Source organism: Triturus cristatus, chromosome 8 (genome assembly GCF_964204655.1).
Source record: "Triturus cristatus chromosome 8, aTriCri1.1, whole genome shotgun sequence".
NCBI lineage: Eukaryota > Metazoa > Chordata > Amphibia > Caudata > Salamandridae > Triturus > Triturus cristatus.
The window spans coordinates 1,689,402,950-1,689,428,176 of NC_140591.1; the positions used below are offsets into that span (position 1 = coordinate 1,689,402,950).

General features: G+C 47.1%; 1 protein-coding gene across 4 annotated transcripts in view; it reads right to left on the reverse strand.

The window, feature by feature from the left end:
- LOC146808616 (NACHT, LRR and PYD domains-containing protein 12-like) overlaps positions 1–25,227 on the reverse strand; it is a 493,486-nt gene that overhangs the window by 453,714 nt on the left and 14,545 nt on the right. For all 4 annotated transcript variants that reach the window (XM_085623630.1, XM_085623628.1, XM_085623629.1 and 1 more), the window contains exon 2: positions 4,660–4,973. In XM_085623630.1, the coding sequence (XP_085479756.1) occupies positions 4,660–4,951 (292 nt within the window). In that variant the 5' untranslated portion in view covers positions 4,952–4,973. The remainder of the gene's footprint in view (positions 1–4,659; positions 4,974–25,227) is intronic.

Consider the following 25,227-nt stretch of genomic DNA (forward strand, 5'->3'; position numbering starts at 1 on the left):
AAGAATAACCCTCAAACTCCTCACCCACGCATACAAGGCCCTTCACAACACCGGACTTGCATACCTGAACAGCCGCCTCTCCTTCCAGGCACGCAATAGACACCTCCGATCAGCCAAGCTCTCCCTGGCCACTATCCCATGTATCAGCAAGACTGGAACAGGAGGAAAGTCCTTGTGCTACCTCGCAGCCAAAGCCTGGAACAACCTCCACCTCCGGCAATCTCCCAGATTGCCCAAGTTAAGGAAGGACCTCAAGGTCTGGCTTTGGGGAGAACCCAGCACTCATCGGAACTGCTACGTGACCCCCCCCCCCCCCACCTCCCAGCGCCTTGAGACGGGTGAGCAGTTATGCTACCACTTTTTCTAGAAGGTAATTGTTCCTTGGTGCTTTTTTTGGCAAATTAAACATTTTTTCATGCCCACACTTTCCTTTTTAATAGATAAAAGCCACCTATAGGGTAGGCCCTGGATAGCGCAGGATGCAAGGTATTTAGAAGGTAGGAAATGTGCTTTTAAGTTTTACATGTCCTGGGAGTGAAATTCTCTCGAATTAGTTTTTCACTATTGCATGGCCTATCTCTCTCATAGGATACCATTGGAGTTGTCTTATTACAATTTATAAGTGTAATTTCAATATGGGAAGAGATGACCAGTCCATGTTTGAGGTCTCTGGAATAACAATTTGAAATCCTAAATTATGATGTCGGATTTTAAATTGGAATTCTGGAAAGTCTTTTGGAAAGTTGGCATTTTCTTGTCTTAACCATTTATTCCCTGTAGCCTGTCTCTGGCCACATGACCCAGTGCAGCTGACAGTTGAGCTTTATGTATTCCTCCTAAACAGCCACACAAAATAGGGAGCTATTGTGTTCCCAGATGAGCCATCACTGTCAGGATGGGAGGGAGGAGCTAGGCACAGACCCATTCACACCTCAATAGGTTGCCTCCTGCCTCCACAGAAAGGGTTGAATAACCCCTGTAGTTAGACTGGAGCCAGGGCAGCGAAGGCAGGACGGCTAGGGACTTGAAACCTCTAGAAGTCTCTCCCCCATTTCAAAGGCACTACTGGGTGTAAATACGGGAGCTCGGACACCACCACTTCAGTAGGTCGTCTGGACCTGTGGATTCACTACTAGGAAAAAGGACTGCTGTGCTGCTGAAGGATTGTCACTCTGCTGGACTGCACTCTGCTGGGCTCCTGCTTTGCTGTGCTGACCTGCTGCCTGCTGCACTCTTGCCTGGGCGAGAAGGAGTGGACCTCCATCTCTTGAACCCAGAACCCAGAGTTACTCCCAGGGCTTGCAGGCTGGCCTCCTGATCTGAAGCCTCAGGAACATAACCGGCATCCAACAACCATGCATCTGCACCTGCACTCTGACATCTGTAAGCCCACCCAGCCAAGAGGTGCCACCTCAGTCCTGGACCCCTGGAAGTGGGCTTAAGGTGCTTGCAGGCTTATGTGGATCCAGCGGAACCGACGCATCTCCACTGCTGCGCAGCGCAATCTAGAGCAGAACAGATGAATCTCCATTGATGCATGGATTAGACTTATTTCAAAACTCACATGGCAGCCCACACTGCCTACAGAACTGCAGCTACACAACAGATCCTCGGCACAGGCCCTCAAATCTCTCATCGATGGCAGCCTCAATGTCAATTATGGACTCCGCATCGCAGCCTTGCAGCTCCTCGGAACTGATGAATCGCCTTGACTGTGTAACGCATCCCAGACTCCAGACTTTGCATCACAAGCACTTGTCAATGGGATCCTCGATGTCCACGCAACAGGACCCCGCACCGCAGCTTCACCGCATCTCGGAATCGATGCATCGCTTCAACTGCGTAATGCATCGTCGACACGGATCCACCCAATGCTCAGCAGACCAAGATTTAAGGTACTCTGTTCAGCGGCCCTACCGAGGTCTCTGTGGCCAGTCTGCACTCCATCGCGGTTGGCTTGAAATTGTGACTTTGGGAAAGATGTACAAAGCATTTTTCTAGTCACTAATTTCTCGATTCGCAGAATCGGGCTGTTTGCGACTGGAAAAATGATTTTTCAAGTGTACAAAATGTGAATCGCATTTTGCATTAGCGGTCTGGTATTTGGAAGTGTCGTGTTTAGGGTGTCCCTTCCAATTACCGAATCGGTATGGTATGTACTAAATTCTGGTCGCAAACAGTAATACTTTACCACCAGTTTGAAACTGTTGGTAACCCATTTACAAAGGGGAAGGGTCCCCAAGGGACCTCTTCTCCTTTGGGAATGAAAATAATAATATTTTTTTTAAAGTTTAATTTCTGTTTTTTTTATTAAACTTGAAGGGGAGAGGATGTGGCCTAACAGCTAGAGCAGTCGACCTCGAAGCTGAGGAACCGGGTACGAATCTCAGAAGGGATGCTCAATATCCTGCTGCAACACCAAAAATGTATCTTTGTAGCACTCTGGAGAATGAGGAGGAAGCTCAAAAGGAAAAAAAAATATAAAGAAATAAAAAAATAATATACACTAACTGGGACTTCGCAATTTCTTGATTAAAAGAAATGTAACATTAATTGAGGAGGCGTATATACTCATTTGCTTCCCTGCGCCCAACATCCTGTGATTTGGGGCATATCACTTGAGCTCCCAGTGCCTAACAAAAATGAATGCGTCCGTCTGTCACGTAGCGCTCTGATACCTTCGGGACGAGTTTGCTCTGTATAAAACTACCCCCCTCCCCCCCCAAAAAAAAGTTTCATTTTTTGCTATTTGAATGCATCACATTTTTGTCTAAGGAAAAGGGACTGCATTTAAGAGAAACTAATTGTGAGTCAAGTAGAAATGTGTGGAGCAGTAATGAATGGATGTGGTGATCAGTAAATAAGTTTAACACCAATAGATGCTTTTCTCTGTTTCTCAGTAGCATTTATCCTCCTCACAAATCCAAAAGCTGATTGAATCCTGAAGGCAGGTTCTCAGCCGTGGGTCAACGCACTGCAACCTGCAGGTGGGACATTTTCACTTGGTTTATGTGAATGTAGCTATGAGTTAAGATGCGCCAATGGAGGAACGCACAGTGATGGCTTCTACTGCCCCCACAGGATCTGTTCTCTGGTGTCCCATCCTAACCCCTCTCCCCTGACTTAACCAGCACTGAGGTTTGCCCGCTTCATGGCGGCTGCTGTAATGTACGGGCGGGCGCCGTACCAATCTGTTCCACGCAAGCATTGTGCCTTTACACGCGGGAGCTGGGTAATGGGCTTCACACCAGGAAGAATCTCCAAAGGATTATGGCCAGGTTTATCTACCGCAGGGGCTGATATGACTACTCCTGTAACTCTGCTTGCCTTGAGACCAGTTGCCAGAGTTTCAAGATACCTGCCCCCTGAGGGCGTCTGCCCCATTCAACCTTCACCAAGAGACTTTAACACATTCCAACCCCTCCCAATCATCTCATCTCTCCTATCACCCTGCTACGTCCTCTCCAACTAGTGCCAATCTTCCAGTTCAGCCTGCTCACCTTATCCCTGCTGTCCTGAGAAACAATTGCTCCTCCGCAGGGTCCAACTCCCTGTGCTCCTGGGGGTAACAAAGGTGTGTCCTCCTACCCCAGACTCTAGACCCTCATCGTCTCATACAGATTGGGCTCTGGTTCCCAGTTCACTTCACGTAACGACTGGACCTCCTCCTCTCTTCATGACTCTGAGAGCCCTGAGGAAGGCTCAGGCATACAGGGATATAGGGGCGAAACACGTGTGGGCTGGGCGCAGTCCAGAAGGTTCCACTTGTGGAAAGTACATCTACTAACAGCAATAACAAGAAGCTGAGGGTTTCCACATTAGTTCATGGACTGTTAAGAAAACAACGACCTGCTCAAGCCTCCTCGATTGAAGAGGGATAAACTAACAGTACTGTTATATTTGATATCAAATAAATCCTTTCTGTTTTACTGAATGCTGTTACATCAGTTTTTGGTTTTGAATATATAAAGGCTTTGCTTATCTATTTGTTTTGCTTATTTAATTTTGTCACCTGGGAGGCCTTACCTGTACAGTCACATCAAACATACCTGGCACTAAGACACTTATGAATACCAGGCACATGTAACATACATGTCCCATTCTAGGGCAGCATGGAGGGACACACAGGCATTGGTGTAGATACTATAGGTTTAATGTTGTGTTTATTCTCTGTCTTAGCCAATCTCTGCTTTTTATCCACCTTCAGTGTAAATATTATTTCTCTGCTATTGATCCGGCCGTTGGCCAATGAACAGGAAAACTACTTACCCGGCAGCAGATAAATCGCCGCCCCGTGTCCACGACCCCTTCATCTTCTCCTCCCCTTGCAATGTTGTGCACTTGTGAAGTGAACTTTACCCCGGGTCACCACTGCTTAGGGGAGGAGTTACAAACACACTAAACACAACACGAGACAACCTAATAATACACAACAGTTGTGCTCCACCAGAGAAGACCTTTTTGTTTCTTTCTGCAGCTGTAGTTTGTATGTAGCACACATAAAAGAACTGCCAGTAAGATGCTCTAATGAGACCACAGCCTCAAAGCCACCCTGAACCCAACAATCCCTGCCATTCCAAGTCACACTTTTTTATTCTAAGTTCAACAAGAACGCACTGCTCAGCTCCAAGTTCACAGTACAAGTCCCAGAGTACTTACATCTCTGCACTGAAGTTTCAAATTCGTCCAATAGGTCGAGTCTGGGAGCTCTCTTCAGTAATTCCTGTGTGATCTCGAGGGCCCTTCGATCACAGTAACATTGAATCATAGCGTCTGCGGTATCCATCCCGTCGGCGCTTTCAAGTCGTGATCTTGGGATCTTTGATTGTCCAGGTGTGACAGCGATGTCTTCGAGACGAATTTTGAATTCCTTGAACTCTTTGCCAGTTAGTTCTTCTAAAAAATGATGGATCACATCTCTGGCTGTATCGGGACTTCTTCTATGAGCCATTATAAAGCATCAACCTCAGCGGCTGGAATGAAAAATGAATGCATCTTTCAGGACAATTTACGTGAGATTTCTCACACATACTCAATATTATGGACGACGGAGCCTAGTCATATTGAGAGCCTTACATTTATTGATTGAGCCGTGACGTACTGATAACCTTACACATAGCAGCAGAGTCCGCCATGTTGGAGCCTTACATTTATTGATTGAGCCATGACTTAATGACTACCTTACATATAGCAGCAGAGTCCGCCATATTGAGAGCCTTAGGTAAAGCAACAGAGCCCTGACATTTTCAGAGACTTACATTTATTGATTGAGCCATGACGTACTGATAACCTTACATATCGCAGCAGTCTGCTATATTGGAGCCTTACATTTATTGATTGAGCCATAGATACCGATAGCCTTACTTAAAGCAAAAGAGTCCGCCATATTGAGAGCCTTACATTTATTGATTGAGCCATGACGTACTGATTGAGCCTTACATATAGCAGCGGAGTCCGACATATTGGAGCCTTACATTTATTGATTGAGCCATGACGTACTGATTGAGCCTTACATATAGCAGCGGAGTCCGACATATTGGAGCCTTACATTTATTGATTGAGCCATGACGTACTGATAACCTTACAAATAGCAGCAGAGTCCAACATATTGAGAGCCTTACATTTATTGATTGAGCCGTAGATACTGATAACCTTACTTAAAGCAACAGAGTCCGCCATATTGAGAGCCTTACATTTATTGATTGAGCCATGACGTACTGATAACCTTACATATAGCAGCAGAGACCGCCATGTTGGAGCCTTACATTTATTGATTGATCCATGACGTACTGATAACCTTACATATAGCAAAAGAGTCCACCATATTGAGAGCCTTACATTTATTGATTGAGCCGTGACGTACTGATAACCTTACACATAGCAGCAGAGTCTGCCATATTTTAGCCTTACAATTATTGATTGAGCCCTGACGTACCGATAACCTTACATATAGCAGCACAGTCCACCATATTGGAGCCTTACATTTATTGATTGAGCCATGACGTACTGATAACCTTACATATAGCAACAGAGTCCACCATATTGGAGCCTTACATTTATTGATTGAGCCATGACGTACTGATAACCTTACATATAGCAGCAGAATCCGCAATATTGAGAGCCTTACATTTATTGATTGAGCCATGACGTACTGATAACCTTACATATAGCAGCAGAGTCCGCCATATTGCGAGCCTTACATTTATTGATTGAGCCATGACGTCCTGATAACCTTACATATAGCAGCAGAGGCCGCCATATTGAGAGCCTTACATTTATTGATTGAGCCATGATGTACTGATAACCTTACATATAACAGCAGAGTCTGCCATATTTAGAGCCTTACATTTATTGATTGAGCCGTGACGTACTGATAACCTTACATATAGCAGCAGAGTCCGCCATATTGAGAGCCTTACATTTATTGATTGAGATCTGACGTACTGATATCCTTACATATAGCAGCAGAGTGTGCCATATTGAAGCCTTACATTTATTGATTGAGCCATGACGTACTAATAACTTTACTTAAAGCAGCAGAGTCCACCTTATTGGAGCCTTACATTTATTGATTGAGCCATGATGTACAGACTACCTTACATATTGCAGCAAAGTCTGCCATATTAAGAGCCTTAGGGAAAGCGACAGAGCCCTGACATTTTCAGAGCCTTACATTTATTGATTGAGCCATGATGTACTGATAACCTTACATATCGCAGCAGAGTCTGCCATATTGGAGCCTTACATTTATTGATTGAGCCCTGACGTACCGATAAACTTACATATAGCAGCACAATCCGCCATATTGAAGCCTTACATTTATTGATTGAGCCATGACGTACTGATAACCTTACATATAGCAGCAGAATCCGAAATATTGAGAGCCTTACATTTATTGATTGGTCCCTGACGTACTGATAACCTTACTTAAAGCAGCAGAGTCTGCCATATTGGAGCCTTACATTTATTGATTGAGCCATGACGTACTGATAACCTTACATATAGCAGCAGAGTCCGATATATTGAGAGCCTTACATTTATTGATTGAGCCATGACGTACTGATAACCTTACATATAGCAGGAGAGTCCGCCATATTGGAGCCTTACATTTATTGATTGATCCATGACGTACTGATAACCTTACATATAGCAACAGAGTCCGCCATATTGAGAACCTTACATTTATTGATTGAGCCATGACGTACTGATAAGGAATATGCTACTTACCAGTATGCATCTGTTCTTGGCATGTAGAGCTGCAGATCTATACACTCTGCATAGATCACAATCTGGTGTTGGGCCCGGATGTTTGCAGTTTGTTTTTCTTCTTGGACAGTCTTTGGAAGTCACGAGTTCGGTGACTCCTCCTTCGGTCCGTACTGCGCATGGGCTTCGGCTCCATCCTCAGATTGTTTTTCGCCAGCAGGGAAAAGATGGAGCGTAGTGATAATAGTGAGGAAACCCATGTGTGTTGTATCTAAATAAGATAGCCTGGAACGGATACAGGTAGCCGGGGAGGAGGGTGGGCATGTATAGATCTGCAGCTCTACATGCCAAGAACAGATGCATACTGGTAAGTAGCATATTCCGTTTGAGGCATATGAGCTGCAGATTATACACTGTGCATAGATTATATAGCAGTACCCAACCCTAGCGGCGACCACCGGTATCCGTTGCAGTAGTTTGAAACAGTGTCTTTAGTACAGCTTGGCCCACACTAGCTTATTGCTTGGTTTGCACATCTACACAGTAATGTTTTGTGAAGGTGTGCGGTGTTGACCATGTGGCTGCCTTGCAGATGTCATCTAAGGGAATGTTCCCTAGAAAAGCCATAGAAGCCCCTATCTTTCTTGTAGAGTGGGCTTTAGGTGGAACAGATAATGTTCGTTTTGCTTTGTGATAGCAAATTTGTATACACTTTACAATCCACCTAGCGATCCCTGATTTTGAGATGGGGTTGCCTTTATGCGGTGGAGAGAAGGAGACGAACAACTGTTTAGTCTTTCTGAAAGGTTGCGTTCTTTGTATGTAGTACAGTAAGGCCCTTTTAACATCAAGTGTATGTAGAGCCCTTTCCGCAACAGATTGAGGTTGCGAGAAAAAAACCGGTAACTCCACCGATTGATTAAGATGGAAGGGGGAAATGACCTTGGGCAGAAATTTTGGATTTGTGCGAAGAATCACCTTGCTGTGATGTACTTGTAAAAAGGGTTCTTGTATAGTGAACGCTTGTATCTCGCTAACCCTTCTAAGGGAAGTGATAGCTACGAGGAAAGCTGTTTTCCAAGTGAGGAACTGTAGCTCACATTTATGCATTGGTTCAAAAGGCGGACCCATTAGCCTTGTAAGAACCACGTTTAGATTCCATACAGGTGAAGGTGGTGCCCTGGGTGGAATTACTCTTTTAAGGCCTTCCATAAAGGCTTTAATAGAAGGCACTCTGAACAGTGATAAATGCTGTCTATTTTGTAGGTAAGCAGCAATTGCTGCTAGGTGTAGACGGATGGATGAGTACGCCAGGTTACACCTTTGAAGATGGAGCAGATAGCATATGATGTGCTGTATGGAGACATCTAAAGGGTTGATTGTATTATTACGGCAGTAAACAACAAATCTCTTCCACTTTGCGGCATAGCATGCTTGAGTGGTAGGACGTCTGGCTTCCTTGATAATGTTCATGCAATCAGGTGGAAGATTAAGGTATCCAAATTCTAAGATTTCAGGAGCCAGATCGCAAGGTTGAGCTGAGCTGGGTCCAGGTGTCTGATTTCTCCATGGTTCTGGGTTAGGAGGCATGGGGACAGGTGCAGTTTTTGATGTGGTACCACCGATAGCTGTAGTAGTGTGGTGTACCACGGCTGTCTGGCCCATGTTGGGGCTACCAGAATGAGTGTGAGGGAGTGCTGCTGTAGCTTCCTTACCACTAACGGAATTAGTGGGAAAGGTGGAAAGGCGTATGCAAATCTGCCTGACCAGTTCATCCATATCGCATTGCCTTTGGACAATGGGTGTGGGTATCTGGCGGCGAAGCTTGGGCATTTTTTGTTTTCGTGGGTGGCGAAGAGGTCTATTTGAGGATGCCCCCACTTGTGAAAGAATGGGTGAAGAACTTGTGGATGCAGTTCCCATTCGTGCATTTGCTGCGTTTGTCTGCTGAGCAGATCTGCGATGGTGTTTTGTATGCCTGGGACGTGTTGTGCCAGGAGAAAGATTTTTTGTGGAATTACCCATCTCCATATGCTCTGCGCTAAGCGGGAGAGCTGGGGAGAGTGTGTCCCCCCATGTTTTTGAATATAATACATTGCAGTCATATTGTCTGTGCGAATGAGGACTGCCTTGGCTGAAATTTGTTTCTGAAACGATTTCAGGGCTTGAAAGATTGCCAATAACTCCAGATGGTTGATGTGGAGTAACCTCTGTTGTGGCGTCCATAGACCTTGGACTGTGAGGTGTGATAGATGCGCTCCCCAGCCAGAGAGTGATGCGTCCGTCGTTAGAATCACCTGAGGAACCGGGTCCAGGAACGGTCGCCCTTTGGAAAGGTTTGTGGTGTTCCACCACTGCAGAGATCGATGGGTGCGGCCGTCCACCAACACCAGATCCGTCAGCTGTCCCTGGGCCTGGTTCCACTGGCGTGCTAGGCACTCTTGGAGTGGACGCATGTGAAGTCTTGCATGGGGCACTATGAAAATGCAAGACGCCATCATCCCTATTAGTTTCATGAACACTCTTGCTGGGAGAGAGTGCTGAAGAAGGAATTTTTGGCGCAGGGCTTGCATGCCTGCGATTCTGGCTAAGTTGGGATAGGCTATAGCTTTTGAGGTGTCTATAGTGGCACCGAGATATTGCTTTGTGTGAGACGGTATTAAGTGGGACTTTTGGTGATTCACCGTAAAGCCTAGCTGGTGGAGTAGGTGTATGGTAGTGTTTGTATTCTGCACACACTGGTGGTAGAACGCGGCTTTTATGAGCCAGTCGTCCAGGTAGGGGAAGACGTGAATGTTTTGTCTTCTGAGGTGTGCTGCCACTACTGCCAGGCATTTGGTAAACACCCGTGGTGCGGTTGTGACCCCGAAGGGGAGAACCTTGAACTGATAATGTTGGCCGTCCCACACATATCGGAGGTACTTTCTGTGAGCAGGGTGTATTGGAATATGAAAGTATGCGTCTTTCAGGTCCAGTGTAGTGAGAAAGTCGCCCTGACGGAGGAGTGGGAGAACTTGCTGAAGAGTTACCATATGAAAATGGTCTGAATGGATGTATGCATTTAGAGGCCGGAGGTCTAGAATGGGCCGTAGGGTCTCGTCTTTCTTCGGTATTAGAAAGTACAGAGAGTAGACCCCTAGATCTTGCTGATCGACGGGTACCTGCTCTATCGCGTGTTTTTGCAGGAGGGAGAGTAGCTCTTGTTTCAGAAGTGTGGGTTGTTCTTGTGACATCGCACGGTGTCTGGGTGGGATATTTGGGGGGGTAGAAGTTAGTTCGAGACAGTACCCTGACCGAATAATTTGGGTCACCCATTTGTCTGATGTTATGGCCTCCCAGGTTTGAAGGAAGTCTTGTAGTCTCCCCCCGACCGGAGTGGAATGGTCTGGGGGGAGCGGGGGAAAGTCATTGTGAGGGCGGTGTGGCAGAACGGGCGGTGTTGGTTTTGCCCCTGCCTTTATTATTGTTTCCTCGATATCCACCGCTTTGGTAGCCCTTTGAGAAGGTATTCTGAGGAGGGGACTTGTATGACATGGAGGCGTTGTCGGAAGAGTAACCTCTGCCAGAGCCTCGAAAGGAGGAACGGCGAAAGGAGCGTCTAGGGGTTTGTGATTGCAGGGCTCCCATAGACTTCGCCGTATCTGTATCCTTCTTCATTTTTTCCAGGGCTTCGTCTACTTTTGGGCCAAATAAGTATTGTTGGTCAAAAGGGTGATTTAATATCGACGCTTGGACCTCTGGTTTAAAGCCTGAGATTCTGAGCCAGGCGTGACAGCGAAGCAGAACACTGGTGTTTTTAGCCCTGGACGCCGTGTCTGCTGCGTCAAGTGCACATTTAATAGAGGTGTTGGTAATAATCTTTCCCTCTTGTATCAGTTCATGAGCCTTATTCTTATATTTCTCTGGGAGATGCTGCATGAGAGCCTCCAGCTCATCATAGTGCGCTCTATCGTACCGCGCCAGCAGCGCCTGCGTGTTGGCGATGCGCCACATATTGGCAGCTTGCGAGGCAGTGCGTTTGCCTGACGCATCTAAGAGCTTGGACTCCTTATCGGGTGGTGGAGCCTCACCAGATGACTGAGAGTTGGAGCGCTTCCTAGCTGTGGAAACCACTAATGAGTCTAGGGGCGCAGGTCCTTTAATATAGGCAGGATCCGTGGGGGCTGCCTTGTACTCCTTTCTATTCTGGGGTTTAAGACCCTAGCTCTGACGGGGTCTTTGAAAACCTCTGTGGCATGCTTGGTCACCCCTTTTAGCATTGGTAATATAGCGGTGGATTTATCTGCTATGTCAAATGTGTCAAGTAGAAGTCTTCCTCAACTGGATCACTGTGTAACTCCACCCCATGATAATGTGCCGCCTGTTGTAAGAGGTGGTGGAACCCCAGGGAGTCCTCTGGTGGAGACGGCCTGGATGGATAGAGATCATCCTGAGGCACATCTGGGACATCGGGATTGTGATAATCCTCCCATGGGTCAGGTGTTCCCGGAGGAGTGGGGTCCTGCGGGGCATCTGTGGGATCATAGAATGGATCTCCGTGGTCATCAGGGTCTGGAGACGGGGTTGGAGACCGATGAGGCAAGGGTGGAGAAGGTGGGGGTGGAGATGGAGGGGGTGGAGGAGGGGGAGGAGGTGGAGGAGGAAGAGGAGGAGGTGGAGGTGGTGGGGAGGGTACTCTGAACGGGGATGTGGCAGAGTCCTTCCGTTCTGGTGGTGGAGGAGGAGTTGGCTTGTCCAAAAGTCTTTACTTGGAAGAAAAAATTAAATGTCCAGTCCTTGGATCCTTTGTTAAAGTCTTTTGAAGAGGATCTGGTGTGAAAAGCTCCTCCGGCACCGATTTCTCCATCGGTGCCGATGTTTTCGGAACCGAAGGCTTCGTCGGCGCCGAGGCAGGCTTCGACACGGAAGCGTCGGCGCCGAGGGATTTGTGTTTGGTCGGCACCGAGAGGCCAGGTTTCGACACCGATGGCTTCGGAACGGAGCTTGTTTTCTTCGGTGCCGAAGAATGTTTTTCGGCGCCGCTAGTAGGCTGGCTCGGGCCCGAGCCGCCAGGAGACTTGTGATGCTTTTTCACCGGGCCCGAAGGTGGGGTGATGGTAGCAGTATGCTTGGTTTTCCCTCGGCCCGGAGGCAAAGGGGTAACCGGAGTCTCTTTCGGCATGGGCGCGGGAGTGGGAGGGGGTAGAGTACTCACGACCCTCTGCGCCGGTGTGATCTCCTCCACGTCGGAGTCGTCGGCCTCGGAAGCGCTGACGACGTCGTCCTCCAGCTCAGTGTGCTGCTGTCCCGAAGCTCCGGTGTCTTCTCCGAAGATGTCAGGTGGAGCCGAGTCGATGAGTGCGCCATGGTGCGTCGAGCTCGTCGATCCCGAATAGTCTTTTTCGAACGAAAAGACTTGCAGGCGGGGCAGTCTCGGGCCTCGTGTTCGGGAGAGAGGCAGAGGTTGCACACCTGATGGAGGTCGGTGTGGGGACATTTAGACCCACATTTTGGGCACTTCTTGAAGGGAGTCCTTTCCATCGGCCGAGACCAGAGTCGAGATAGGCCCGAAGGCCGCTGCCGATGTCTGGAATCGAAGAAGTGCCGAAGAGAGAGATGAAGAAGTCGATTTCGTCTAAGAATCTCGATGGACGAGGATTTTTCGTCGAAGGTCGAACTGGAAAGGTTCGAAGCCGGAGCACGAAGTATTACATCCGAGCCCGATGGCGGAAAAAAACAATCTGAGGATGGAGCCGAAGCCCATGCGCAGTACGGACCGAAGGAGGAGTCACCGAACTCGTGACTTCCAAAGACTGTCCAAGAAGAAAAACAAACTGCAAACATCCGGGCCCAACACCAGATGGCGATCTATGCAGAGTGTTTAATCTGCAGCTCATATGCCTCGAACACTTACATATAGCAGCAGAATCCGCCATATTGAGAGCCTTACATTTATTGATTGAGCCATGAAGTACTTACTACCTTACATATAGCAGCAAAGTCCGCCATATTGAGAGCCTTAGGTAAAGCGACAGAGCCCTGACATTTTCAGAGCCTTACATTTATTGATTGAGCCATGACGTACTGATAACCTTACATATCGCAGCAGAGTCCGCCATATTGGAGCCTTACATTTATTGATTAAGCCCTGACGTACTTATAACCTTACATATAGCAGCAGAGTCCACCATATTGAGATCCTTACATTTATTGATTGAGCCATGACGTACTGATAACTTTACATATAGCAGCAGAGTCCACCATATTGGAGCCTTACATTTATTGATTGAGCCATGAGGTACTGATAACCTTACATATAGCAGCAGAATCCGCAATATTGAGAGCCTTACATTTATTGATTGAGCCATGACGTACTGATAACCTTACACATAGCAGCAGAGTCCACCATATTGGAGCCTTACATTTATTGATTGAGTCATGACGTACAGATTACCTTACATATAGCAGCGGAGTCCGACATATTGGAGCCTTACATTTATTGATTGAGCCATGACGTACTGATAACCTTACATATAGCAGGAGAGTCCGCCATATTGGAGCCTTACATTTATTGATTGAGCCATGACGTACAGATAACCTTACATATAGCAGCGAAATCCGACATATCGGAGCTTACTTTATTGATTGAGCCATGACGTACTGAATACCTTACATATAGCAGCAGAGTCCGCCATATTGAGAGCCTTAGGTAAAGCGACAGAGCGCTGACATTTTCAGAGCCTTACATTTATTGATTGAGCCATGACGTACTGATAACCTTACATATAGCAGCAGAATCCGCCATATTGAGAGCCTTACATTTATTGATTGAGCCATGACGTACAGATTACCTTACATATCGCAGCAGAGTCCGCCATATTTAGAGCCTTACATTTAGTGATTAAGCCATAGATACTGATAACCTTACATATAGCAGCAGAGTCCGCCATATTGGAGCCTTACATTTATTGATTGAGCCATGACGTACTGATAACCTTACATATAGCAGCAGAGTCCACCATATTGGAGCCTTACATTTATTGATTGAGCCATGACGTACTGATAACCTTACATATAGCAGCAGAATCCGCCATATTGAGAGCCTTACATTTATTGATTGAGCCATGACGTACTGATAACCTTACATATAGCAGCAGAGTCCACCATATTGGAGCCTTACATTTATTGATTGAGTCATGACGAACAGATTACCTTACATATCGCAGCAGAGTCCGCCATATTTAGAGCCTTACATTTAGTGATTAAGCCATAGATACTGATAACCTTACATATAGCAGCAGAGTCCGCCATATTGGAGCCTTACATTTATTGATTGAGCCATGACGTACTGATAACCTTACATATAGCAGCGGAGTCCACCATATTGGAGCCTTACATTTATTGATTGAGCCGTGACGTACTGATAACCTTACATATAGCAGCAGAGTCCGCCATATTGGACCCTTACATTTATTGATTGAGCCATGACGTACTGATAACCTTACATATAGCAGCAGAGTCCACCATATTGAGAGCCTTACATTTATTGATTGAATCATAGATACTGATAACCTTACATATAGCAGCAGAGTCCGCCATATTGGAGCCTTACATTTATTGATTGAGCCGTGACGCACTGAAGCCTACGCTCTAGTCAGACTTTCCTTGCAATGGCTCCCAGAATTAAAAGATCCAGATCCGGAGGTAGGACATTTTCTTATAATGCTGCCAAGGCCTGGAACGCCCTCCCGCTGCATCTCAGAGCCAACCCCAATCTCACGGCCTTCCGCAAACAGCTGAAAGCCTTTTTATTTCATCCAGTCTAATTAACCTCCATTCTCTCCCCTCCTGGGCCACTGTGCGGATCCATGGTATTCCCAGCGCTTGGACGCCTCCGGGCAGCAATTCGCGCTCTACAAATGCACATCCAATCCAATCCAATAACCTTACATATAGCAGCAGAGTCCACCATATTGGAGCCTTACATTTATTGATTGAGCCATGACGTACTGATAACCTTACATATAGCAGCAGAGTCCACCATATTGGAGCCTTACATTTATTGATTGAGCCACGACGTACTGATAACCTTACATATAGCAGCAGAGTCCACCATATTGGAGCCTTACATTTATTGATTGAGCCATGAAGTACAGATTACCTTACATATCGCAGCAGAGTCTGCCATATTGAGAGCCTTACATTTATTGATTGAGCCATGACGTACTGATAACCTTACTTATAGCAGCAGAGTCCGCCATATTGAGAGCCTTAGGTAAAGCAACAGAGCCCTGACATTTTCAGAGCCTTACATTTATTGATTGAGCCATGACGTACTGATAACCGTACATATAGCAGCAGAGGCCGCCATATTGAGAGCCTTACATTTATTGATTGAGCCGTGACTGTAGGAGAGTAGGATCTGCACTTAGGTTGCCCCCACTTTTTTTCTGATGTATACACGTATACACTGGTTTCTGGCTATAGTCTGGCTGGGACCCTGCTAATCAGGGCCCCAGCCTCTCTGTTCTCTCTAAACGCCTTGGTGTGCATATTAGATGCACTAGTGATTGGATACTGTGGTACCTTATGAGCCCCTAGTATATGGTACCTTAGGCACCTAGGGCATAGGCACTTCACATGCCTACCAGGGGCTGAAGCATGTATTATGCCACCCCTGGGAAGCAGACTCAATCTGACACCGCAGGCCTGCTACTGCAGCCTGTGTGAGGTAGTGTTAGCACTCCTCACTGAGGTATAGGTTCTATATCTCAACATACACACACATATAAACCTATCAGCCACCCCTAAGGCAGGCCCTATCAATCCTGAGGGCAGGGTGCTTGGTTTACTATGTGAGGGGGTGCCTCTGCCTGAGCAGGACCCCTCTGCAGCTGGCAGAGTCTATTCTCTGTGGCTGTTTGTGGATGCGGTTAAACCATATACTCTTAAGTGCATTATAACCCAATTGTAAATGCTAACTTTGGAATGACTGGATCAAAACATGTTGTGTTTGGCGTCAAACAACTTGGAATCATACCCCCACACCAGTAACTGGTGTGGGAGTATGATCCCACCCTTCTAGAGGGGACGACATGTACTCACTGTACTAAAATGACAGAAATCTGAAAGAGCCCTGGCATCACAAAATGGATGCCACCAGCATAGACACTGGGCTGCCTTCCTGCTGCTGACTGAAACTCGCAGTGGAGGAGGCCCAACAATAGGCATCCTGTCACAGGGAGGTGTCACCACCTTCCATACAGGATTTAGTGTATTGGAGCTGGGTGGGTGCACTCCTAGAGTGCTTTGAAGTCCTGCACTGGGGGAGCAGTAGGATCGTCTGTGCATATGCCAGCTCAAACCAGTTCAGGGGCTACCTGTCCCTGCTCTGGCGCAAAACTGGACAAAGGGAAGTGGGTGTAACCACCCCCTACCCTGACCCTTCTAGAGGAGTGGTCATAGAGCTAGTCCCTCCCCTATCTACAGTGTAAGATAGCAAGCATTGCCATTGCAAAGCAGATAACCCTGGACGACGCTCTACAAAGAAGAATCCTGGCCCTTCGACGTTCCACTACCTTTGGAAGACAGAAAAATCTCCCTTGGAATCAAGGAGTGACTCCCCTGCTTGGCAGGCAACAAAAACCTTAATCAATGGTTGCAAACTTTCCCGCTACCGCCGGAGTTCGAAGTCCCTGCTGCCCCGGAAGTGGATTTCCTGACTTCACGACGGCCATTGTGAGTTCCCTGCGAAGCTGTGGCGAGTGGACCCCACGAGTGACGAGGAACAGCAATACCCGGGGACCGTGCACTTTTGTCGAGTGCAATCCCTTCACTTTCTACGAACTTGTGCTTTGGACCATTTGTGGCCCAAGCCTCCAGCAGGTTTTGCAGCGGAAATCAGAGGCCTACCCCATCCCGAGTGACCGTGGGCTCCTGTGAAGCATTTCCTGAAGAGGCGTCTCCGCGATAATTGTCCCGTTGGCTAGTGGGTCCCCGAAGACATTATTATCGACTAAAAGGGCTCCCCTGGTTGCTCCAGGCCTACCCTCACTTACCCTCGCTGGGTGAGTCACCCAGACCTTGCTGGTCTGCACCATTGACTTTCTTCAGTCTACACGAGACTTGCAGTTGCCAAGGCTTGTTGGCTCCAATCCGGTTGCCGACACCGCAGCCAGCTGCAGACGTTGTGGGACACTCCGAATCCAGCTGCTGGTCATCGTCGATCTTTCCTGGACCTCGTGAGCGAAGAGTCAAAACACCATCGACGACCTGAAATCACGCGACATCTGTGATCATCCATCTTCCTGGCCACCGGTCACTGGCAAGTGACTTTGAATACTGCCCCTTCAATTTTCAGGTCTTCTGCATCTTGAATCCACCCTTGGATTCCACCGGACACTTCTTCAGTCGACGTAAGCAGCAAGTCTTCTTTGGTCTCCATAGAAAACAGCGACGCGAGCAGCAAGTCTTCTTTGGTCTCCATAGAAAACAGCGACGCGACCCGACACCAAAAGACACCTATGCACCCGGTTTCCCTGGGTGAGGTAACTCGTGCACTCCGGTGCCCTAGTGTGTGTTGGCCCTCGAAGTACTTACCGTGTAAGTGGCTTGCTTGTAGACTTCCTCGAAGTACCCTAAAACTTTAAAAATCAAACCACGACTTGCGCCATTGTAATCAATAGGGAACCCGCGGCTGTGTTCACGCACTGCACGGGTCTCCTGTGGGCTTGTTACTTACCTGCTAACACTGCAGTAGTGAAGCCACAGCGATTCCCCAGGCCCTAGACCTTGTCATTTTGCAAGTCGACATTCTTATACCATTTTTTTAGTATATGATCTGGTACGCCCCTAGAGCTCCATATTTGTGCTTCATTTGTGAAACGTTGACATTTGAATGTGTTCCTGACTTCTAATCTCATAAAGAGATTAGTAGAGTGTGTCTAGTAATAAATACATATATATTTGATATATATACCTGTGTGGTGCCCTTTCATTTGGTAATTCAAGAGATTATAAGCTAAAACAAGCTGCTTTACATTCCTCTGAGACTTAGCCTGAAGGCTGCTCTCCACAGCTACCACTAGGATAGCTTTCTTTAAAAGGTTGTCTTTAAACCTATCTACCAAGAGTTGAATTGGACTGGTGCAAGGTGGCCACTATAACTAGTGACCAGCATATGCCAGGCCAACTTCGGACAGTGACGTACTGATAACCTTACATATAGCAACAGAGTCCACCATATTGAGAGCCTTACATTTATTGATTGAGCCGTGATGTACTGATAACTTTACTTAAAGCAGCAGAGTCCGCCATATTGGAGCCTTACATTTATTGTTTGAGCCATGACGTACTGATAACCTTACATATAGCAGCATAGTCCGCCATATTGGAGCCTTACATTTATTGATTGAGCCCTGACGTAGTGATAACCTCACATATAGCAGCAGAGTCCGCCATATTGGAGCCTTACATTTATTGATTGAGCCCTTAGATACACATAACCTTACATATAGCAGCAGAGTCCGCCATATTGGAGCCTTACATTTATTGATTGAGCCCTTAGATACACATAACCTTACATATAGCAGCAGAGTCCGCCATATTGGAGCCTTAGGTAAAGCGACAGAGCCCTGACATTTTCATAGCCTTACATTTATTGATTGAGCCATGACGTACTGATAACCTTACATATAGCAGCAGAGTCCACCATATTGGAGCCTTACATTTATTGATTGAGCCCTGACGTACGGATAAACTTACATATAGCAGCAGACTCCGCCATATTGAAGCCTTACATTTATTGATTGAGCCCTGACGTACTGATAACCTTACACATAGCAGCAGAGTCCGCCATATTGAGAGCCTTACATTTGATTGGTCCCTGACGTTCTGATAACCTAACACATGGCAGCAGAGTCCGCCATATTGGAGCCTTACATTTATTGATTGAGCTGTGACGTACTGATAACCTTACATATAGCAGCAGATTCGGCCATATTGAGAGCCATAGGTAAAGCGACAGAGCCCTGACATTTTCAGAGCCTTACATTTATTGATTGAGCCATGACGTACTGATAACCTTACATATCGCAGCAGTCTGCTATATTGGAGCCTTACATTTAGTGATTAAGCCATAGATACTGATAACCTTACATATAGCAGCAGAGTCCGCCATATTGGAGCCTTACATTTATTGATTGAGCCATGACGTACTGATAACCTTACATATAGCAGCGGAGTCCACCATATTGGAGCCTTACATTTATTGATTGAGCCGTGACGTACTGATAACCTTACATATAGCAGCAGAGTCCGCCATATTGGACCCTTACATTTATTGATTGAGCCATGACGTACTGATAACCTTACATATAGCAGCAGAGTCCACCATATTGAGAGCCTTACATTTATTGATTGAATCATAGATACTGATAACCTTACATATAGCAGCAGAGTCCGCCATATTGGAGCCTTACATTTATTGATTGAGCCGTGACGCACTGAAGCCTACGCTCTAGTCAGACTTTCCTTGCAATGGCTCCCAGAATTAAAAGATCCAGATCCGGAGGTAGGACATTTTCTTATAATGCTGCCAAGGCCTGGAACGCCCTCCCGCTGCATCTCAGAGCCAACCCCAATCTCACGGCCTTCCGCAAACAGCTGAAAGCCTTTTTATTTCATCCAGTCTAATTAACCTCCATTCTCTCCCCTCCTGGGCCACTGTGCGGATCCATGGTATTCCCAGCGCTTGGACGCCTCCGGGCAGCAATTCGCGCTCTACAAATGCACATCCAATCCAATCCAATAACCTTACATATAGCAGCAGAGTCCACCATATTGGAGCCTTACATTTATTGATTGAGCCATGACGTACTGATAACCTTACATATAGCAGCAGAGTCCACCATATTGGAGCCTTACATTTATTGATTGAGCCACGACGTACTGATAACCTTACATATAGCAGCAGAGTCCACCATATTGGAGCCTTACATTTATTGATTGAGCCATGAAGTACAGATTACCTTACATATCGCAGCAGAGTCTGCCATATTGAGAGCCTTACATTTATTGATTGAGCCATGACGTACTGATAACCTTACTTATAGCAGCAGAGTCCGCCATATTGAGAGCCTTAGGTAAAGCAACAGAGCCCTGACATTTTCAGAGCCTTACATTTATTGATTGAGCCATGACGTACTGATAACCGTACATATAGCAGCAGAGGCCGCCATATTGAGAGCCTTACATTTATTGATTGAGCCGTGACTGTAGGAGAGTAGGATCTGCACTTAGGTTGCCCCCACTTTTTTTCTGATGTATACACGTATACACTGGTTTCTGGCTATAGTCTGGCTGGGACCCTGCTAATCAGGGCCCCAGCCTCTCTGTTCTCTCTAAACGCCTTGGTGTGCATATTAGATGCACTAGTGATTGGATACTGTGGTACCTTATGAGCCCCTAGTATATGGTACCTTAGGCACCTAGGGCATAGGCACTTCACATGCCTACCAGGGGCTGAAGCATGTATTATGCCACCCCTGGGAAGCAGACTCAATCTGACACCGCAGGCCTGCTACTGCAGCCTGTGTGAGGTAGTGTTAGCACTCCTCACTGAGGTATAGGTTCTATATCTCAACATACACACACATATAAACCTATCAGCCACCCCTAAGGCAGGCCCTATCAATCCTGAGGGCAGGGTGCTTGGTTTACTATGTGAGGGGGTGCCTCTGCCTGAGCAGGACCCCTCTGCAGCTGGCAGAGTCTATTCTCTGTGGCTGTTTGTGGATGCGGTTAAACCATATACTCTTAAGTGCATTATAACCCAATTGTAAATGCTAACTTTGGAATGACTGGATCAAAACATGTTGTGTTTGGCGTCAAACAACTTGGAATCATACCCCCACACCAGTAACTGGTGTGGGAGTATGATCCCACCCTTCTAGAGGGGACGACATGTACTCACTGTACTAAAATGACAGAAATCTGAAAGAGCCCTGGCATCACAAAATGGATGCCACCAGCATAGACACTGGGCTGCCTTCCTGCTGCTGACTGAAACTCGCAGTGGAGGAGGCCCAACAATAGGCATCCTGTCACAGGGAGGTGTCACCACCTTCCATACAGGATTTAGTGTATTGGAGCTGGGTGGGTGCACTCCTAGAGTGCTTTGAAGTCCTGCACTGGGGGAGCAGTAGGATCGTCTGTGCATATGCCAGCTCAAACCAGTTCAGGGGCTACCTGTCCCTGCTCTGGCGCAAAACTGGACAAAGGGAAGTGGGTGTAACCACCCCCTACCCTGACCCTTCTAGAGGAGTGGTCATAGAGCTAGTCCCTCCCCTATCTACAGTGTAAGATAGCAAGCATTGCCATTGCAAAGCAGATAACCCTGGACGACGCTCTACAAAGAAGAATCCTGGCCCTTCGACGTTCCACTACCTTTGGAAGACAGAAAAATCTCCCTTGGAATCAAGGAGTGACTCCCCTGCTTGGCAGGCAACAAAAACCTTAATCAATGGTTGCAAACTTTCCCGCTACCGCCGGAGTTCGAAGTCCCTGCTGCCCCGGAAGTGGATTTCCTGACTTCACGACGGCCATTGTGAGTTCCCTGCGAAGCTGTGGCGAGTGGACCCCACGAGTGACGAGGAACAGCAATACCCGGGGACCGTGCACTTTTGTCGAGTGCAATCCCTTCACTTTCTACGAACTTGTGCTTTGGACCATTTGTGGCCCAAGCCTCCAGCAGGTTTTGCAGCGGAAATCAGAGGCCTACCCCATCCCGAGTGACCGTGGGCTCCTGTGAAGCATTTCCTGAAGAGGCGTCTCCGCGATAATTGTCCCGTTGGCTAGTGGGTCCCCGAAGACATTATTATCGACTAAAAGGGCTCCCCTGGTTGCTCCAGGCCTACCCTCACTTACCCTCGCTGGGTGAGTCACCCAGACCTTGCTGGTCTGCACCATTGACTTTCTTCAGTCTACACGAGACTTGCAGTTGCCAAGGCTTGTTGGCTCCAATCCGGTTGCCGACACCGCAGCCAGCTGCAGACGTTGTGGGACACTCCGAATCCAGCTGCTGGTCATCGTCGATCTTTCCTGGACCTCGTAAGCGAAGAGTCAAAACACCATCGACGACCTGAAATCACGCGACATCTGTGATCATCCATCTTCCTGGCCACCGGTCACTGGCAAGTGACTTTGAATACTGCCCCTTCAATTTTCAGGTCTTCTGCATCTTGAATCCACCCTTGGATTCCACCGGACACTTCTTCAGTCGACGTAAGCAGCAAGTCTTCTTTGGTCTCCATAGAAAACAGCGACGCGACCCGACACCAAAAGACACCTATGCACCCGGCTTCCCTGGGTGAGGTAACTCGTGCACTCCAGTGCCCTAACGTGTGTTGGCCCTCAAATTACTTACCGTGAAGTGGCTTGCTTGTAGACTTCCTCGAAGTACCCTAAAACCTTAAAAATCAAACCGCGACTTGCCCCATTGTAATTAATAGGGAACCCGCATCTGTGTTCACACACTGCACGCGTCTCCCGTGGGCCTGTTACTTACCTGCTAACACTGCAGTCTTAAAGCCCAAGCGATTCTACAGGCCCTAGGCCTTGTCATTTTGCAAGTCGACTTTCCTAACCCATTTTTTTTAGTATATGGTCTGGTACGCTCCTAGGGCCCCAGCCATATTTGTGCTTAACTTATTGTGAAACGTTGCCCTGATGCTATAGTGACAGAGTCAGATCATAGAGTAACAGAGCCCTGATGCTATAGTGACAGAGTCAGATCGTACAGTAACAGAGCCCTGATGCTATAGTGACAGAGTCAGATCGTACAGTAACAGAGCCCTGATGCTATAGTGACAGAGTCAGATCGTACAGTAACAGAGCCCTGATGCCATAGAGACAGAGTCTGATCGTACAGTAACAGAGCCCTGATGCAATAGTGACAGAGTCTGATCGTACAGTAACAGAGCCCTGATGCTATAGTGACAGAGTCGGATCATACAGTAACAGAGCCCTGATGCTATAGTGACAGAGTCAGATCATACAGTAACAGAGCCCCGATGCCATAGAGACAGAGTCTGATCATACAGTAACAGAGCCCTGATGCTATAGTGACAGAGTCGGATCATACAGTAACAGAGCCCTGATGCCATAGAGACAGAGTCTGATAATACAGTAACAGAGCCCTGATGCTATAGTGTCAGAGTCAGATCATACAGTAACAGAGCCCTGATGCTATAGTGACAGAGTCGGATCATACAGTAACAGAGCCCTGATGCTATAGTGACTGAGTCTGATAATACAGTAACAGAGCCCTGATGCTATAGTGACAGAGTCAGATCGTACAGTAACAGAGCCCTGATGCTATAGTGACAGAGTCTGATAATACAGTAACAGAGCCCTGATGCTATAGTGTCAGAGTCTCACCATACAGTAACAGAGCCCTGATGCTATAGTGACAGAGTCAGATCATACAGTAACAGAGCCCTGATGCTATAGTGACAGAGTCGGATCATACAGTAACAGAGCCCTGATGCTATAGTGACTGAGTCTGATAATACAGTAACAGAGCCCTGATGCTATAGTGACAGAGTCAGATCGTACAGTAACAGAGCCCTGATGCTATAGTGACAGAGTCTGATAATACAGTAACAGAGCCCTGATGCTATAGTGTCAGAGTCTCACCATACAGTAACAGAGCCCTGATGCTATAGTGACAGAGTCAGATCATACAGTAACAGAGCCCTGATGCTATAGTGACAGAGTCGGATCATACAGTAACAGAGCCCTGATGCTATAGTGACAGAGTCAGATCGTACAGTAACAGAGCCCTGATGCCATAGAGACAGAGTCTGATCGTACAGTAACAGAGCCCTGATGCAATAGTCACAGAGTCTGATCGTACAGTAACAGAGCCCTGATGCTATAGTGACAGAGTCTGATCGTACAGTAGCAGAGCCCTGATGCTATAGTGACAGAGTCTGATCGTACAGTAACAGAGCCCTGATGCTATAGCGACAGAGTCTGATCGTACAGTAACAGAGCCCCGATGCTATAGTGACAGAGTCTGATCGTACAGTAACAGAGCCCTGATGCTATAGTGACAGAGTCAGATCGTACAGTAACAGAGCCCTGATGCAATAGTCACAGAGTCTGATCGTGCAGTAACAGAGCCCTGATGCTATAGTGACAGAGTCTGATCGTACAGTAACAGAGCCCCGATGCTATAGTGACAGAGTCTGATCATACAGTAACGGAGCCCTGATGCAATAGTCACAGAGTCTGATCGTACAGTAACAGAGCCCTGATGCTATAGTGACAGAGTCTGATCGTACAGTAGCAGAGCCCTGATGCTATAGTGACAGAGTCTGATCGTACAGTAACAGAGCCCTGATGCTATAGCGACAGAGTCTGATCGTACAGTAACAGAGCCCCGATGCTATAGTGACAGAGTCTGATCGTACAGTAACAGAGCCCTGATGCTATAGTGACAGAGTCTGATCATACAGTAACAGAGCCCCGATGCTATAGTGACAGTCTGATAATACAGTAACAGAGCCCTGATGCTATAGTGACAGAGTCGGATCATATAGTAACAGAGCCCTGATGCTATAGTGACAGAGTCAGATCATACAGTAACAGAGCCCTGATGCTATAGAGACAGAGTCTGATCATACAGTAACAGAGCCCTGATGCTATAGTGACAGAGTCAGATCGTACAGTAACAGAGCCCTGATGCTATAGTGACAGAGTCAGATCGTACAGTAACAGAGCCCTGATGCTATAGTGACAGAGTCAGATCGTACAGTAACAGAGCCCTGATGCTATAGTGACAGAGTCAGATCATACAGTAACAGAGCCCTGATGCTATAGTGACAGAGTCGGATCGTACAGTAACAGAGCCCTGATGCTATAGTGACTGAGTCTGATCGTACAGTAACAGAGCCCTGATGCTATAGTGACTGAGTCTGATAATACAGTAACAGAGCCCTGATGCTATAGTGACAGAGTCAGATCATACAGTAACAGAGC